General features: G+C 42.7%; 1 protein-coding gene across 2 annotated transcripts in view; it reads right to left on the bottom strand.

Moving 5' to 3' along the window:
• Window positions 1–19,136, bottom strand: part of CLIP1 (CAP-Gly domain containing linker protein 1) — a 62,677-nt gene extending 43,541 nt beyond the window's left edge. For both annotated transcript variants that reach the window (XM_080355071.1, XM_080355070.1), the window contains exons 1-3: window positions 19,033–19,136; window positions 7,036–7,232; window positions 6,046–6,614 (exon numbers count right to left, since the gene is read on the bottom strand). In XM_080355071.1, coding sequence (XP_080211197.1) covers window positions 6,046–6,614; window positions 7,036–7,129 — 663 coding nt within the window. In that variant the 5' untranslated portion in view covers window positions 7,130–7,232; window positions 19,033–19,136. The remainder of the gene's footprint in view (window positions 1–6,045; window positions 6,615–7,035; window positions 7,233–19,032) is intronic.
• Between the last annotated feature and the right edge of the window lie 359 nt (window positions 19,137–19,495).

The raw sequence follows: 19,495 nt of genomic DNA on the forward strand, positions 1-19,495 counted from the left end.
AAACAAATACATCAGTGTAATCCAGGAAATCAAAAAAAAGGAGATGGTCTAAAAAATGAGACTGTTATTTAAACAGTATTCATTGAAAAATACAGATCTCTTTGAAAAGAGTATAGCCACTGTCTGCCACTTTGTCAGCACAACAAAACAAACACTGCCTTTGAAAAACCTGGGACCTACTAATCAGAATCTTCTTTCCAGCTGGCAAAACCAAGTGTATTTAATTGATCTGTTCACCCATTCAAGGCCAGAGGGAACCAGCAGATCGTCTCCTCTGGCTCTCCTGGAACAGGTCTTTCCATCTCACCCAGTCACATCCGTAATTAACGCTGAGCTGGATGTGTGGATCATCTTAGATCAGGGCTGATTTCCATCAGCAAACACACTTCCAACAACAGTCTGTTTTCATAGTTAACCACTCCATTGTTAGAAACACGTTTGATTTTGAAATAAAGCAAAGTTCAAAAGCGGGGGCAAAGTGGGCAGAAGAGCCCACGTGCAATAGGACACAGACACGGTGCTAACACACAGCCCTTCGCTGCCAGAGGAAAACAGCTAATAATTAAAAATGATGTGCTATTGAGGTTCAGTTCATTCAACCCATTCATTCAGTCACACAGGAAGCAGTACGAAACAGAGCAATTTCATCCTACGAAAGCCACATGTGAATTTGCAACCACAACAAAAATAAAAAAAGCAAATACTAAAATAAGTAAATAAATAAACTGTTCTTTCGCCCATCCTGTGAGTAAGGACAACGCGTTCCTGGATATCACTCCCCTTGGGAAGGCAGGGGGAGGGGAAGGGAGACAGCCCACATACACACAAAAAAACCATCTTGCATGAACAACCTATTAACAAAGCATGTGGAGAAGTCACCTATTGCTGCCATTATATCCCAGTAACTCACATGCAATTTAAGTTAAATAAGGAGCTGCCAAAACAAAATGACTCACTGTTAGACACAACTTGCACCTTGCTGCAACAAATTTACTGTCTTATGTCTCTGTGGACAGATAAGTAACCATGTCCTGAAAAATGCTTAAATGTAACACTAAACGAAAGCTGCAGCTTGAGCAGAGAAAATCATGAAGATAATGAATGACAGACAAAAACCTCTGGATACTCTCGGTACTTCAGCTATATTGTCACACATGTATCTCATGCTGCAGCAACCACTTTGCAAACTAATCTACATTATACTTTACAGCACCCAAAATACTACGTCTAAATATATGAATTCCTTTCCTCCTTAACAGGACAAAGCCATAAAAATACAGTCAATGTAACTTAAGGGTAAAGCAAAAGCGTGACCAAGCAGTTCAACAGTGTGGTACATTTGCCATTCCAGCAAACGAGGTTTGGGGAGACAGCTCCTGCAGAGTAAAAACAGCCACGTGTTCTCAACTTCCAAATTTTTCTTCCTTTTCTGTCCTCATACGCATTGCAGCAAGATATTTTTGCATTGCTTTAACTGTAAAAATGCAAACGAACATTTGTTTTTCTAACAGTTAAATATTATTATAGATTTTTAAACAGACTAAACTCAGAAATGCATTTTGTATTAAAAATGTCATAGAAACTAGAAAACTTAAAAATGCCACGTGGTCAATGCCAGGTTATTTCTAAAGGAAGAAACTTCTCTCTACATGTGAGGTTTCTTTCCCCGTGTTGCTTTTAAGAGCCCTGGAATTTAATCAGTTGGCAGCCTTACGTCATGTTTACTTGCAGATAGGTTACATGGGTGGAAACAAATCTGACAATAATCTCCTGTCAGTCTTTGCCTATTACATCACCAAAGAACTTGGCAAGAAATAACAAAGCAAGAAATAACTCACAGTGAGCAGCGTAAAACAGGCAATAAGAAGAAATTAGATGTTACTCATGCACAGAGAATAACTTTGCAGAAAGGCCACAGCAGCATATGCCTGTAAATCTAGTTTGTAACCTTTTGTGAACATATGGACGGAGGCCCAAGTTCCAGCTTTGCAGCTCAGCTCCAGAAGCATCAGATTTGGCAGCCCACGATGAGGCTGTAACTGGTTAAATGAATGAAAGCACTTTAATCCCTTGAGAAGGCTAAGGCCCCTAGGTTGATAAGATTTTTGTTTATTTATTTATTTAAAATACAGCATCTGGTCCTTTCAGGAAAAAGCCTCAGATGCTCTCAAAGCTGCTTCAACTTCTGGTAGGTGCAACGGCTGTAACACAAAGCAAGTTTCACTGTTTCATTTCAACAACCTGGGTTTGGTTGGTTGGTTAGTTCAGGGGTTTTTTGTTTGTTTGTTTTGTAAATCAACTTTGCACTGGGTTCTTAAGAAATCCCAAGTGTTTGCAACAGCAGGGCAAGCAGGTTCTCTGGCTGCAACTCAAACGGGAAACAGAAACTGGCTTTGCCTGAAGGCGTTTTGTTTTTGGAATTAGTTTTCAGTTATTCTTTCCCCACCTGGTTTAGCACCCAGTGACACCAACTCCCGTGGCACAAGAGGGACTTTTGCATAGGAATTCTTATTCATACAAGGTTCAAGATGCTGAAACTGTAGCCTAATTTTGAGCAGGCAAATCAACTCCAGTTGTGCTAAAGACCTTGCCCTCTGTCATTACCCCAGTAAAGGCCGGATGAGTGTAATGAGGGAAATGAAGATTTCCCCATTAACATTTCCTACTTTACAGGAATCCCCAAATACGAGATCAGACTGCCCAGGTTCATGTCCTCCCTTTAACAACCACATTATATCCAAATTCCAGAACATAGTTCAGATGTTAAGAATGCAAATTATGGCTAATACAGAGCTATTTGCATTACTCATTGCATTCATAACTTTTTCTTTGGTTTAGCTATATTATTTTTTTCCAGTAAATTATACATCAATGCAACAAATGAAAAGGTGAATAATAAGGAGCTACATATCAGAAACCATGATTCTTTTAAATATGTACTTTATCTCCCTATATTTTCAACATTTCTACATATTAACATGAAATATTTCCACATACTTGTTAGAGAAAGACAATTACTGCTCAGCTTCAAGTCTACGAGGCCATTAAGTACAGGCTTGTTGAATATGGCTCAGATATACGGGGATTTGAGGGAGACAGACTTCTTATCAGAGATTTCCAAGACAGCAGAGGGTTTGTGTGCTGTTTTAACCTAATCGCCTTTGATAAGGAGTAAACTACAGAAATGCAAAGGACCTCTCCTTTTGCATCGGAACATCCATTTTGGGGTAGAATACTTCAGCTCAGGTGCTCACTTACTTTGGTTTGCTTTTGATTTGCCAAGATAACAGATCAATTCAAGGTAGCTCATATCAAGTACATTTAAAAAATCAAAGTTAGACGAAAAAATACAGCAGACTGAAATACTCCAGCGTAACACTCCACACCCTAAGAACACACACACAGATCAACACAGTTGAGCCACATCTGAAGTCCATTCCAGAATGTAATATTAGCTGATGAGCTGCATCTCACCCACCTCTGAATTTGCCCTTAAGGACATACTTTTCCAGTTAAGTATTTTAATAAGACTCCCAGATGAGCTTTTGTCTATCATGAATTCATTGTTCCGCTGAACTGCAGTTCTACGCTGCTGGAAGCTCACTGTTTTCAAGATGCAACTCTCAACAGTTGTATTCAGTGTAACAGTCCAAACTGCAAGAACTGATGAACGTGGGCAGCATTGAGTCGCTAGAGTTCTGCAATGGTACAGTCAGACTGGAGCACATCTCAGGCCTATGATGCTACTTTGTCACTTACAGGGGAAATTCCATGAAAAGTTACTTCTGTCGGTGTAAATAAAAGACAAATGACATGGGGCAATCCAGATGCATTTGTAGCTGTGTTGGAGATGGAATGGCTAAGCAACCTACAGTGAGTGACAGGCAGGTCTTTCACAACAGCTGGAACTACCTGTCGGCTCTGAGGACACTTTCAGCAATTACTCAGTAAAAGCTCAATTCAGGAGTTCGGTGGCAGAGAAAAAAAAATAACAGATGAATGGATTATTTGGTCAATTTTACTGTTATTTGAACTAATCTAGAGTTTAAAATATTTACATCTGAATTATTTTAAACATGATATCAGAGTCTGGGGTATACTACAAAAAAATTAGCATGGGACCCAAAAGGGTTAAAAACCATCAGACAGGAATCCTGTCCATTTAAGATTCATATTTCTATGTGCACACTCTCTTATAGTGGCATATAAATTACAGATATGCATCACTGACATGCTGCGCTAGGAATTGCCTCAAAACCTCAACCTACAATTTGATGATTCAACAGGAAGACTTAAGGCAACCAGAGGAAGGAGGAAGGATGAAATACTAAGTTTAATCTGTTCTGCTTAATAAACAGAATTTGGGACATAACTATCAAACTGTGGCACTTGGGATATTCTCCTTCTGCAATTTGTACTAATAAGATAGAGGAAAAACAGAGCAATGCCTTCACAGGCATCAAAGAACATTCCCACCCACAGAGGACAGTGCAGAAGATCTCACAAAGGTCCTTGAGAAACGGGGAAACAAGAGGTTAAAACGACAACAGTGACTGGAAGAGACAGGGCTCTAGTCCCTGACAGAAATAGTCAGGGATAAACGGCAAATCTTTGTTTCCATTGCCACTCCAAGAAAACACATCTCAGTCCAACTCTAGCTGTCAGACAAACCCTGCCCTCGCTTCACCGGAAACGTAAAAAAATATATTCTAAATAAAAAGATATTGTATCAAAATAACAGTAAGACAACTCTTCAGCAGAGAGTACATTCGTCCAAGCCATGGACTACCAGCTTTTGCAGGAGTATATTATGGGAGACAGTGTCAAAAGCTTTGCTGAAGTCTAGATAGACCACACCTACAGCTTTCCCCGCATCCACCAGGTGGGTCACCTGATTATAAAAGGAGATCAGGTTGGTCAGACAGGACCTGCCCCTCCTAAACCCATGCTGGCTGGGTCTGATCCCTTGTCCATCCTGAAGGTGCTGTGTGATTGTATTCAGGACGACCTGCTCCATAACCCTGCCAGGCACTGAGGTCAGGCTGACAGGCCTGGAGTTGCCAGGGTCAGCTTCGCAGCCCTTTTTGTGGATTGGGGTAACACTCACCAATTCCCAATCGTATGAGACCTCCCCAGTGAGCCAGGACTGTTGGAAGATGATGGAGAGTGGCTTGGCGAGCTCTTCTGCTAGCTCTGTTGTTCTATACAAATGCCACTCGGGTTATATCTGAGGGCTACATACATAGCCTTTAAATAAGGAGTACAACATAAACAATGTATTGCCAGCTTTCTACTGCCTCTTCAAGCAAAAGCTAGTGTTTCAAGGCAAAGTTCCCACTTTTCTTAGTAGGTGTATGTCCAATCAGTTATCAAAAATGACCTGTTCTCTATTACATTGACCCAAAGATAAAATATATGCAATGTAATTATTTAAAAAAAAAAATGTTTAAACTAAGAAAACTTAACTCTCTTTTAAAAGAGTGAAATGATATGTCAGCAGCAGCATTCATGGTTCCGAATTTAGGAAGGGCAGCCAAGTAACATGGCACATCACCAACAGAACACGTAATTCCTGGGTGATCAGTGGCATTATGTGACTACTTCTGTTGCTGCCCATCTCAGGGGAACAATCAATTATTGAACTGTTGGCTTTCTAAAGACACGGCCTTGAATAGGGCAAAAGAGCTGCACGGAAATCTCACAAGCTCATTTTTTATTTAGCACAACTGCCGTTCTTGAAGTTACGGAAAGATAAGCTGTTGTTAAAAGACCTTTTTTTTTTAAACACTGGCAAAACATAATAGACTAAAAACTGCCAGATTAACTGTTTTATCTTGGTAATGCAAAGATCTTCCTACAGTGTGCCCTCCTACAGTTTCCACATGGGAAGAGCTTGTCTACAGAAGACACCCAATGAAAAGAAAGCTAGAATGTAAATTTACATTACCTTGCCCAAGGAAACAGTAGAACAGTTTTGACTATTAACAGAAGTCACAATTAATCACTCAATCAAAAGCAGACACAGAGGCAGCAGGGGAATCTTACCAGAACTCGATCTCCAATTTTGAGCTCCCTTTCTCCTTTCTTTAGTGATCCAGCTTCAGATAGATTTGATATAGATTCACTTGCAGTTTTTGAAAGATTGCTAATCTGAGGAGTTGAATGTTCCTTAGCAGCAAGCGGTGAAGTTTTCTGTGGAATTCCCGAAGGGGGAAGCGCGGCAGCGGCTGAAGACACCACACTAGCAGCTGATGTGGAAGTTGGGGATGTAGCTCTAGAAGGATGAGCTGTCTGTGTTCCATTGGCTTCATCTTCTGTCAGCACTTTTCTTGTCAATTTTGATGGTCTTGTAAATATGCCCCTCAAGGGTTCACACTGGAAATAGCGAATTCCAGCCACACAGCCATCATTCTTACCAATGGGTTCATCTAGAACAATCCCTGCCCACTGTCCTGGAGCAAACTGGGTTTCACCAAGGAACTGAATAAAGCCAGGTTTATTTCCATTGACCCAAACACGCTCCCCAACTCTGAAATCATCCACAAACTCTTCATGTGCATCTGCAGCGGTTGCGCTTGAGGCCTTTTCACTGGAAGCGGCTTTTTCTGCTGGAGCTGGAATCAAGCACAATGAGAAAGCAAATATGCTATAATATCCCAGAGAGCATCATTACATAGTTTCATTGCAGCAAGCATTTGGAAAAGCATGATTCCAGATTTTCTTACTTTTCAAAACGCTGTAATCTCTGGAATACAATAATTCAAAATCTAAGGACAGAGATACTGAATGAATTTAATGTGGGTTTTGGTAAAATCCTTGTAAAGATTACAAGTCTTACCTCAAAAACTACCCAATCATTTTTATCATGACAAGTTTTTTCCAAGGAAAACTGCTTGATCACATCTAACTAGTAACCCTGAATTTTTTCATGCAGTACACATAATTTTTCTTAAAAATACTAGCAAAAATACCTAGCTTTCAAGGTACTTTTTGTTACAGGATGAATAAGAGAAAAGTTATTTAAAGGTGCCTTACCAGCTGCAACAGATCCAGGAGTTTTCAGCAATGTACTCCCATGCTTGATGGTCTTTGAAGGAGCCTTAAGTCCACTTGGTTTTAACATACTCATCTTTTTGCAATACTGGTGGTAATCCTCTTTGTCTGTAGCCAACTATCTTTTTCCGCACATGAATAAAATATATTATTGGAGTTTTTCCAGCTCTGGAATAAACCTGCATGTAAAAATATTAGACATGAAACAAAAATCAGTATTTTAACTCCTGCAGAAATTTTTACATACACACATAGTCTGTATATGAAATGCAGGATAGACTCTTAACAATAACAACCAGAAGCATTTTGTGGGGCAGCATTTCCAACCCTCGGTCTTTTGAAGGCCATTTCCTATCAAAAGACACCACGTCTGAACCTAAAGCATCAAAATAACTCACTTTGCTGAATGCTGCTGTACGCATCCTGAGCTTCGAACTAAAAGGCTATTTTAAGAAAGAAAAACAAAGCCCTTAACAGCATTACTAACATTACACACAGATATAACCACCCTGCGCACCACGCTGTTTTCAGTCACATTTTTCAAGTGTTGCAATATCCCAGCAAAACCAACTTGAGACTAGAGAATGAACTGCAAGAGAAATCAAGAGAACTGGGAATTTCAGCGTAAAAGCAATGCAGTTTTTAAGAGAGACTAGAACTGAAAAATGAAGACTGATTGACAGAGTTAGACGATGACACGCAGAAAGCAAACATCCACCTCAGCTGTCTGTGACCCTCTGGATCACAAGATGGGTTGGCTGGCAGCCCCCAGCACAGCGCTCGGCTTCGCTCCTGGGCCAGGAGGAGGAGGGAACCTTCCCACGTTGCTAGGATGGAGCGCGGCTCTGCCTTGGAAGCCAGCTCGAAGCTTTTCAGGGAACTATGTCATCAGGGTTTTGCCACAGAAGGCATCTTCCTTCTGATTACAAAAGCTTTAGAAAGGCTCTTTCATCTATAATGTTTTTTATTTTCTGTAATGTGAATTCAAAGCCAAACTGTAAGCTGACCGGTCTCCCCACCACATTCAAAAGCTTGGATATTTGCTAAGCTTTGTATATAAAAGCACTGACAGAACAGCTGTGCCTGCTTAAAAAGAAAAAAAAACATGCATCTAAACAAACACCTGAAAAAAACAAAAAAAAGGAAACATAGACATGTAGCAATAGACTGTTTGCTCAACTGTTTGCTCAGAACATGACAAACAAGAACTGTGAGGCCATTTACTCAGCATTTTGGCACCAGTCAGTACACACAGAGGCAGAAAGCCGATCGCAGACGGCCCAGACCCGTTCCCAGCAGTGCCCTGGTACCGGGTGTACAGGATGTTTAAAGGCAAAACACTGCCGTGATATGGGAAGGGAGACTAAACAGACAAGCCAGCCGTGCCCTTTACCTACCCGTAGAAATCTCACCCCTCATGTATTATTGATAGCCAGTACATTAGTGTTCCTAAAAATCAATTCACTGTGAAAAAGAAAGTATCAGGCACACTGTTCTGTGAACCTGAATAACAAAGTGAAACATTCCTTCTGCTGTTCCAAGCTCAGCCATGCCAAATTCAAGCCATTTTCTAAGAGGTCTGCAAGAAGTCTATACTTTAAAAAGCATTAATTACCACCTTGCCGGGATGGTGTTTGTCTACAATGTAAGTTATGCTCCATGAAAACTCTGAAGTAGTGCTGTGAAGATCGCTGAATGTTTTTTCTAGCCTTGCCAGAAGTATGTCACCCACCCATCTGCAGAGTTATGACTACTGAAGAGAAAAATTTCCCCATTGTTTTTGCAAGACGTATGCCAGTTTACTATTAACTTCCAAGTGAGAGCTTTCATGTTCATGAACATGAAAGTGGAGTTCACTCTCTAAAATCAAAGCAGAACAACAGGCATGAAATATGACAAAGCTCTGAAGAACTGAGAGGCACAGAGTTGTACAGCAGAACAACTAGAGGATCACATAAAACGTCACTTTGGAGACAGTGGGAACACCGCCGTTTTTTCCCCCTCCTACTACATACCTGCCCTCCTTGCTAAATCCAAGTGCATTGTATTTCTTCATATTTTGTTTTAGAAACCTTCTAAGACTGCACTTCACTTTGACATGCCAAGGACTTGAAAAGCCTTCCTCTTCTCTTACAGATGTGCTACGTCCCTGTTCTCCATCACACCGCAGGCCCTACTCCTGCCAACACCACCATCTCCACACACGCCTCCATTACTGTCCTCAGCCCACCAGAATCCGCGGAATGGAAAAACTGTACATAATGGAGAAGGATTTGGTACAAATATAGAAATGTGAAAAGTATCGAGATCAGCTCTTTTTAGTTCACAGCCTTCTCTGCCAGTGCCGAACACCAAATTCATTGAAATTCAACAACCTCACCAGGGACAAAGGCTTAAGAAAGGCTGCCTCCTAAAACCACTATTCCTTTCCATGTATTACCTCTTTTTTTGCCCCCAAAGAGCATTTCAGCACCACACAGGTAGTCACCATCTATATTGTGCAGATAGGTACATGAAAAAAAACCAAACACTAAATTACCCCCCCAAATTACATTTTGACAGTTTCAAATAATTATTTATTAGTAGATGTTTAACAAACCTCTGCTCATCAGCGAGTTAGAATGTTCTAATATTGCATCTCTTGGCTCAGGGTACTCATTCACATTTTAATCTTGCTCTCCATAGTCATGGGTTATATATTTGCTGTGTCATTTGCTTTTCTCAATACACAGGCGTTCAGCTAGGCCACAAGTAACACAATCCCTGTGCCCTGGTTTCAGAGTTACTGAAATTGTAGCTTGATTCAAAAAACAGCTTGAATATAAGCAACACATTTCAGTAAATTATTGCCTTATTGGAATAGTGAAAATGCAACTTTCAGTCTTTGAAATGGTAGCATTTCCTAATAGAATTCATATAACACTGAATGCATGTAAATTTGCATCAAGTGATTTTAAGCATCGCACACTCCAGCATTTCCTAACAGGCTCCAGATGTCAATTAGCTCATTTGAGTTCTCCTGCGAGAGCGCAGCCAGCCACTTGTCGCAATTTGTTCTCTTTCCTTCCTTGCATCTGCCTCAGCTCTTCTGAAAAAGAATCTTTATAACCAATAGGCAATGACATTAACTGTAAGTTTCTCAAAAGATCTAAGAGGAACCTAAGGAAATGCCCAGAAAGAGGCTGATTATACTGCCTAAGTGTTCAAAAAACCACAAGTTCCCATAAAAAACAGATTTTAAACACAAGCTTTACACTTGTGCCATTACTGGCAAATATATAATTTCGTGCCATATGAAAATGTGGTACATTCTCGAATAAATTGCAATTTGTGTATGTGTGTTGACTACTAAAAAATTTCAAACACAGATAAGAATCCCTGCACTGGCCCTTTTAGTTGATCAGTAATACCCTTATTCTTCTTATTTACGTTTTCCGACCTTGAAGTAGTGCATGGATCAAAGTGATCCATAAGCAACCAGCTGAGAACCATCGGTTTAAGAAAATGAATCATATTAGTCTGATAATAGATATGAATTCTGTTGGCAAGCTGAGATTTAAAATAAAGAAATAAAATTTAACCACATAACCCTGATCTAAAAAAGCAGAATATTTTCCAACTGTTAGAAAGGGAATTCCTATAATAAAAACAGATGTCCACCACTGTTTCTTTGAAGGTTGTATTTTCAACAACTAGTAGAGAATCACAGAATGTTGGGGATTGGAAGGGACCTCGAAAGCTCATCCAGTCCAATTCCCCCATGGCGCAGGAACACCCAGATGAGGTTTCACAGGAAGGTGTCCAGGCGGGTTGGAATGTCTCCAGGGTAGGAGACTCCACAACCTCCCTGGGCAGCCTGGGCCAGGCTCTGCCACCCTCACTGAGAAGTTTCTTCTCACATTTAAGTGGAACCTTTTGTGTTCCAGTTTGAACCCATTACCCCTTGTCCTATCACCGGTTGTCACCGAGAAGAGCCTGGCTCCATCCTCCTGACACTCACCCTTTATATATCTGTAAACATTAATGAGGTCACCCCTCAGTCTCCTCCAAGCTCCAGAGCCCCAGCTCCCCCAGCCTTTCCTCATAAGGCAGATGCTCCACTCTCTTCATCATCTTTGCTGCCCTGCGCTGGACTCTCTCCAGCAGTTCCCTGTCCTGCTGGAACTGAGGGGCCCAGAACTGGACACAATATTCCAGATGTGGTCTCACCAGGGTAGAGCAGACGGGCAGGAGAACCTCTCTGACCTACTAACCACCCCCTTCTAATATCAGGATGCCACTGGCCTTCCTGGCCACAAGGGCACAGTGCTGGCTCAAGGTCATCCTGCTGTCCACCAGAACCCCCAGGTCCCTTTCCCCTACACTGCTCTCTAATAGGTCATTCCCCAACTTATACTGGAACCTGGGCTTGTTCCTACCCAGATACAAGACTCTACACTTGCCCTTGTTATATTTCATTAAATTTTTCCCTGCCCAACTCTCCATCCTGTCCAGGTCTCTGGATGGCAGCACAGCCTTCTGGCGTGCCAGCCACTCCTCCCAGCTTGGTGTCATCAGCAAACTTGCTGACAGTCACTCTATTCCCTCGGCCAAATCATTGATGAATACATTGAATAATACTGGCCCCAGTACTGACCCCTGAGGCACTGCACTACATCCAGGCCTCAACTGGACTCTGCCCCATTGACCACGACTCTCTGGCTTCTTCCCTTCAGCCAGTTCACAGTCCACCTCACTACCCATCATCCAGATCGCACTCCCTCAGTTTAGCTGTGAGGATGGTGTGGGAGACTGTGTCAAATGCCTCACTCCAAAAAGAACTAAACCACAATTAAATAGGAAAACAGGGAAAAACGTTAAAGCCTCAGTTCACTCCATTTAAGAGCCCTATAGCCATGACAAGAATATAATAGTACCAATAGTTTTTTTAAGCTCAGTTTGTATCTGACAATCATGCTGCCACCATCACACTCTCTTTCCTCAGGACAGGTAGTGCCAATATTAAAAGTAAAATCTTTAATCTGATAAAACATTTGAAACGATTACTTGAAAATTTAAGGAAGAAACATTTGCTGCCATCACTAACTCAGTCCCATGGAACAGATGCAGTGTTTCCATGGAGAAAAGCAAGTTGTCTGTCCATTTAGCAGGGGAACAAAGAGGACATTCTAGAACAGAGCAGCACAATGTGTGAATGGACTCACACCAGACAGCATCATCTCGGTCCTCTGTGCACAGACACACGGGCGGGTTCTGCGCACTGGGAGACTGGAACGCTGCTCGCATGGTTTAGTTGTATAATAAAGTGAAACCATTATTGTAATTGATGATCATCTGCTATGGCTCATGCACAAGCTCTTCAAAACATTTCAAATTAAATGAAGTTTATTATTAATATTTTAACACCTTTAAGAGTCTAAATATTGTTGGAAAATGCCTTTCAATTCCAGCACATTTCTAAGCTTAAAAAAGAGATCACTTCCATTTGTTTATTCTGCTAAGCACACCAACGTTTTGCAAAATACATATAAACATTAAGACTAACAGATACAGAGTAAATATTCTAAAAGGATTGTGTAGAATAAAAAAACTGCTGGAAACCTCCTGTAACCAGAGATCACATACAATCCCTGTTGTAGACAACTAGTAGCTATCAAGAAAACAAATTCTGACCCTACCATGAAGAAAATGTAACATGTCCAAAACAAGTCAGAAAATCCCTTCTGTAGATATGAGATATGGAAAACACATTTCAAAGGCCACCACAATCCAGTAACTTCACTTTCCTGAGAGAAAAACAAACTCACCACATGAAACACTACGAAACAACAGCCTGGACAGCATTTCTTAAATATGTTTCATACTCTTTATGTTCCTACCACTACTGCCAAGCTTTCAGAAGCTCATGAATCATTCCTCAAATATCCTGGCAATGGTTTATAGAAAATAACTTGGAATTTTGAACCTGGAAAGTTTTCTCCACTGGTCCATGAGTTACTCTAAGAGCTCAGACTCTGCACAGTTACAAATGCTTACACCTCCTAAAATTACTGCAGTCTTAAAACTTTAAGACGTGTAAGCGTCTTCTGTATGATCCAGATCTAATTCTTACTACAGCTCTAGAAGTTGTATTTATGGTCTGCTGGGCTGGTATTACATTTCTGTAAAAAGTGAGTGTATGTATTTCCAAAAGTGCTTAAAATAACTCTTTCACACAGTTTAAAAATACAACCACATTACAGCTTTGAACAAAATATATGCCTTTGCAAATACCTCTTGCTACCTTTTTAAGAGTAGTTTTCTCTGTGCGAGAATGTGCCAGATCACAGCGACCAACTTCTGGAAGGTTCAAATAGAAATGAGATTAATTCATCCACAGCAGGTGCACAAACTGACCAGACTGGGACATACCAACCAACATCCTTAGTGAAACAATTCTGGACCAGGTGGACAGGGGATGAGCGGGCAGTGTCCCCACTGGTATCACACAGCTCTTCTGACAGTGTCACTCACTTGATGCATAGAACCTGAACCGAAGAGCAGCTGACCAATTGCTCAGACTGAATCATATCTATACGATCACTAGCACAGATCCTGAAAAATCTTCCAACTCTATTTTAGAACATGTTTGTTTAGATAAACACTACTTAGTTTGTAGCAACTAGTATGTTCAGAGAAACAAAGATACCCAGAGGATATTCAAAGCAGTCCCAACACTGTAACACAAACACTGCATCTTGTCATCACTCATCCCCCCATCAAGCACCATCACTCGCAGGATAAGGACGTGCCCATAAATAGCTGCTGGTTTTCTCTCACTTCAAAGAGTGAATCTCTGTTTCCTTAAGAGCTCACAACACACTCCTGCTTTCTTGTACACATAGATGGACTGGGGAAAAGCAAGATTTATGGTTTAGGAATCAATCCAAATGCCCCACGGTGCTGTCCCTCATTAAAGACACAGCTAATCTAGAGCTCAACCAACAACTTTAGAGTTACTTCTTAACTGACACAGACAGTAGACTCTATATTTCGATAACATGGAGATGACTTGAACTGTAGCATATTCAGGATCAAAGACACTTGGATTAACTTTCAACATCAGGGCTTTTATGGCAGTCAGTCCTGCATATGAATCTGTATTTCTCCTTTGATTTTGAACCTGCTGAGTAATCTCAACTAAATAAAACAAAATGCAGGAGATTTCTAGAAACAAGTATTATATTCTTACAAGTTTCACAGAAGTAGGCCGACTGGTAGGAAGGAGACTTGTGTTCAAATAGTCTTGAGTTTCTCCCAATGACTTTAGATCAGACAAACTAATTTCTGAAGCAAAGTGGAAAAATCAAAGTATTACCATTAATAGACTTAGTAGCAGCACAGTTATCTATATGTTTGGAGATAATACAAAACTTGAATATAATGCAGTTAGGAATGCAACCATTATGAGATGCTAATCCACTGAAAGTTAGAGGGTTTTAGTGATACTGCTAAGTTGGTAAATAAGATACATGGCTGGTTTTCTACCTTGGAAAGCGCAGGATATTCACTGCAAACTGGATAAACAGGATTCTCCCAGCATATGCTTGGGAAAGGGAAAAGGCAGGGTAAATTCCTATAACTTAGAAACTGTACTAAGAACAAGATGAATCAGATCAAAGATCATAAGAGGCTTAGGACCTCAAACCATCAGTCAGATATTACCTCAATGCTATGAGAAAGATAATGCATTAAAGCTTCTGCCCTGCTTCGGGATTTTAACTCTGCATCAAGGACATTACAAGTCACCTCATTTTACCATTCTGTAACAGTCTGTCCAATTTTTTAAAAAGATTCCCATCTTTATTTAATAAGGAAGAGCTGATAGCTGTTAAAAAGCTTAAAAAAAATAACAGAAATTATTATGTAAACTCTAACACTTCAAGTTGCCAGCGTACACATGCATTATAAAAATGTCACTGCTATAGTCTATTAAAAGATCAGAAAGCACATGATCCTCCTAAGCACACATCATTCTCTACAGAATGAGTCAACGATTGAGAAGCAGAGAAAGTTTTCACCTGAGAAAGTAAATAATTGCCACGTCTTCTGGTAGGCCCACTGTCAACACTTACTACTTTTCCTAGATTTTTCCAAAGAAATTCTTGTCTTTCCCAAAAGCTTCAATTTAAATAAGAAGAAGAGTTATTTGACTGTCCACACTCACTTTTTCACTTTAACCACCTCAGTAAGTGCATTCAGTCCACAATAACAATTATGATTTTGGAACAGCAGAACATAAAGTTTAAGTTATTTGGGATGTAAAGTTTAAATGAAAGTTTGAGAACAAAAATATAATCTCCTGTCAGCCTCAAACCCAAATGCATACAAGTAAAGACACAGAGCTTGTCCCTAATACAATTACAACTGAAAGAGCCGAAACAAAGATGCTGCTTTTTATAGTAAGAATTTAATTTTGATAGACTTGGGTGAAACTGTAACTGTTTCACACTCTCTGAAAACATCAAGTCAGCAATCCCTTTTTAGCTCTCCATGTTCTTAGCCTTTTAAATTAGCACCATGACTGCTATACGGCTGGCATATGATAAAGTAGAAATACAAATACAGAACTTAGATAAATATCACTGTGATTGAGCAAATGCCGCCACAAAGCAGAAAGGCAGAACAAGAATGTCAGATAAGTTAACTCTATCAAATAGAGAGGTTTTTCTACTTGCCTTGCAATTTCCCCTCAAAATAAGCTAAAAATACAAACAGTATGATTATAAAGACCAGGAAAACTGAACAGCTTTTAATGGTGGTTGACTACTCCTCAAAACAGTGGAATGAAGACATCTTGGGAATTAAAAGAATACACAGTACTATCCACCCAAGCGTCTTCCATCTGAGTTGGTACAAATAATTAATGAGATGTTCCAGGTGAAAAACAGTGTGGCTGGTGCTAAGGTAGAAACTTGCTGAGTCGTCTTAGATCCATCTTCTATAACCCTTCCAGCCTTTCAGAGGCCAGGAGAAGATACCAGATTTGTGTGTGTTTCTAAGGGTCAGTTGTACCACTATAATTCATGCGAATGCAACATCACTCTGCAAAAATAAATGTGTGTAGAGGACAGACACCTGGACAAGCCCAGGCATATTGTTAAATGTTTGAAATCACGGGGACCGTGCTGCTGACAGAGCTGGCTTCAGTTCTGCTGGTCAAGAAGAACGAAATGTTTGCTCCAGCAGAAACTGGCATCTAGCTGAGGGCAGCTGAGATTACAGCTAATGCAGTATATAATTGCCTTTCATTAAATAACAAAACACCATCCATCTGAGGCATTTCTAAACATGCCAGTCCAATAAGGATTCCAGTACGTTACTTTTTAGACGTGCCAGCAGAGCCAGTAGTCTCCAAGGAATGCCAAAAGATTAAACAAGAGCTGCATTCATTCACGGTCATCATGTTCAAACATTAGAAAACTTGCATTCAACATACAGAGCTAACATTTGACCTGAACGTTTTAGAGAGAGAAAGAAAAGTAGTTTTGAAAAATCATATTGGCAAGACAGATTGCTCATTTGCTTTTGAAGGAAGACCTATTCTGAAATATTCTCAGTCACTCCCAAGAAAAACTTTAACAGGGCTAAAAGGATAAAGGGAGGAACACTAAAGGAATTACCCAATCTGTCCAAGCTAAGTAAATAAAAGCTGTCCTGGATACTCACATACAGAAGATGATAAACATTTACAGCCTATAGCTCAGACAGGAAACCTACGGAAGCTCTAGGAAGTCACAGCAATCAGCACTGCTCCTTCCTACAGTATAATCACAGGAGGAAAGAGCGTTTTTATTTCCTACAGTACACATCTGTGATAAGGATACAAGACAGCTGCTTTTCTGCCCCTCACTATAAAGTCAATATCTTCTCTTTAAAGGAAACCATACAAATTATATTCAACTTTTTTTTTCCAAATAAAATCTCCCTCTTGACCCATAAAGATACTGACATTTGAGGTCACATTTCTGAGCTTTTCTGCTCCAGCCGACACATCCCTCTCCCTTCAATACACACAAAGCTTCAGTGCGCTTCAGCACAGACAGAAAACCTCGAAGCACGTGGAAGGACTGGACAGGAAAAGCACCTTAAAATCTCATGATTTTAAACCAAGAACTAATAATCCTCTGCACGTTTTCCAGTCATTTTCCATTTAGAATGTAAATGAAGAAGTTTTGTCCCTGAACAGTTATACATTCCTTCAGACTAAGATATGTTGCTGTTGGGCCAACAAGAAAGTTATTTACTTTTCCTCCACAGTATCTCATTTGCTATCTTGCTACATGCTGCAGCAGGTGCAAACAGACACACACTGAAGAAAAATCACTCTCTGACATCACTAGTCACAGAATTATATGCATATTTCTGTTCTTTAAATAAAATTCTTCACAAAGCAGCAGGCATGAAGGCATTTCCTCTTTTGTACCTCCTTTCTTCTTCCTACATATTAATACAGATATCACATGTTTTACAATCTTTCTGCACAAAAATCTCAAGGCAACCTGTGAACTTCCATAAAACCCAACCCATATAGCACACGGGGTGAGTGAGTGAAGGGGCAGGGAGGAGAGAGTCTTAATTTCATGGTCATGTTTTAATCACAAACGTATACAGTCATGGACTACATCTTCTTCCTCATACTGTGTTTTGGAATTTTTTATTTGTGGTGTTGGCTTTTGTTAGTTTTTATATTTTAATTATTTAAAGCATATCCATAAAGATGCTACAATGAAAGGGGAAATTAATGCCTGACTTTAATGCAGCAGAAGCCACATTAACATGTGAGTAACAGCAACAATTACCTTGTGCCCCATGATAGCTGAGGCACAGAAAAGAGAACCCTGAATGGCCTTAGGTAGCAGCAGTAGGGATCTAGCGGGAAGCAGGAGGGGCCTTACAGCATCACCTTTGGATCCCACAGCTCAAACCTGGGCTGTAAACATGGCAGCAAACTCTGGCAGAGCCACCCAGAACTGTGGGGTGATAGAAGGGCAGCTCACCTGCAAATTGGTAGCTCTGAAAACAACACAGGTGTAGGGAGTAGACATAAAACTAGACAACGCCATGGTAAATTATAAGCCAAATCGTTAATGGGTGAAATATTGACATACAACTGCGAGATGCTGTGAACTGCAGGTCAGCATTTACTCAGACACCGTCCCCACAAAGTCATCCGCTCAAGCCACCCATAAGCACAATGCTACACTCAAGGGTGAGGCTCGAGCAGGTCTATTCGAGACCCTCATGTCCCCACCTGCTCCTCACGAACCACGAGGACACCCAGGGAACCTGCGCGGTGACAGACGAGGCCGGGGAGGCGCCGGCCCACCCGGATACTGCACCCGCCGCCTCAGAGTTCACCGAGTGCGGCTGCCCCGGGGACACAGCGGGCGGTCAGCGCTGTCCCACCGCGGGCACGGCGGGAGAGGGGCCCCACAAGAGCGGAACGAGCCCGGTAAAGCCCGAGCACACGGCTCGGGAACCAGCCAAACCGGCTGCTGTCACCGCGGCCCCTGCAGAGGCGCAGGCACGTGTGGCGGAGGCCAACAGCTCCCGGGGGTGCTCGCCCGCCCCGGCTCCCGGGGCCTCGCCACACCCAGCCCAGCATCGCCCCTCCGGGGCTGCCCGCCGCCCCACGCCCCGCTCAGGGACCCACGCAGGGTCCCGCAGCCCACACGAGTGCCTCAGCGTGAGGTCCTCCGGCACTTCCAGTCACGGCCGCCCGCCGTCCCCTCACAGCGCCTCACCGCCGGCCGCGCCGCCTCGCTTCCTCACCGCCCGCCGCCTCCGCCCCGAGTCCGCCGGCCGCTGAAGTGCCCGGACGGGAAGCGGAGGCCCCACGGCGGGAGGCAGCCGGCGGCTCCCCCCGCCCTCAGACAGCTCCGCCGCGAGCCCGGCAGCGCCGCCGCCCTCCCCGCGCGGCCCCAACGGCGGCCTCACCCTTGCCGCCTTCGGCTCCGCGCCGCCGCCCTCCCCGGCCGCCCCGAGCGCCGGGCGCAGCTCCTGCCGCCGCCGCCTCCTTCCCCTCTGCAGCGGCGGCGGCGCCTCCCCGGCTCGCAGGGGGCGGAGCGGGCGGATTAACGTCTGCGCCCGGCCGGGCCCGCGGCACCGCGAGGCGGAGACTGCAGCAGCGGGAACCGCGCCTCCCTCCGCGCCTCTGCCGCGCTCCCGCTCCCCCGCGTTCTGCCCGCGCCCCCTCCTCGCCTCCCTTCCCTTTGTCTCCCCCGGCTTTGTTCGCCCCGGGGCAGCCCCGGGTCCCCGCCACCGCGGGGCTGAGGGGGAAGCAGCGGCATTTCGGTGTGTCCCGGGCGGGCGGGGAGGGGAGGCCCCGGGGCAGCCGCCCGTCCCGGCGGCCGGGGGGGAGCGGCCATGGGCCGGTGCGGAGGCTCGTCCCGTCTCCGCA

The sequence above is a fragment of the Nesoenas mayeri genome (assembly GCF_963082525.1).
Source record: "Nesoenas mayeri genome assembly, chromosome: 17".
Taxonomy (NCBI): Eukaryota; Metazoa; Chordata; class Aves; order Columbiformes; family Columbidae; genus Nesoenas; species Nesoenas mayeri.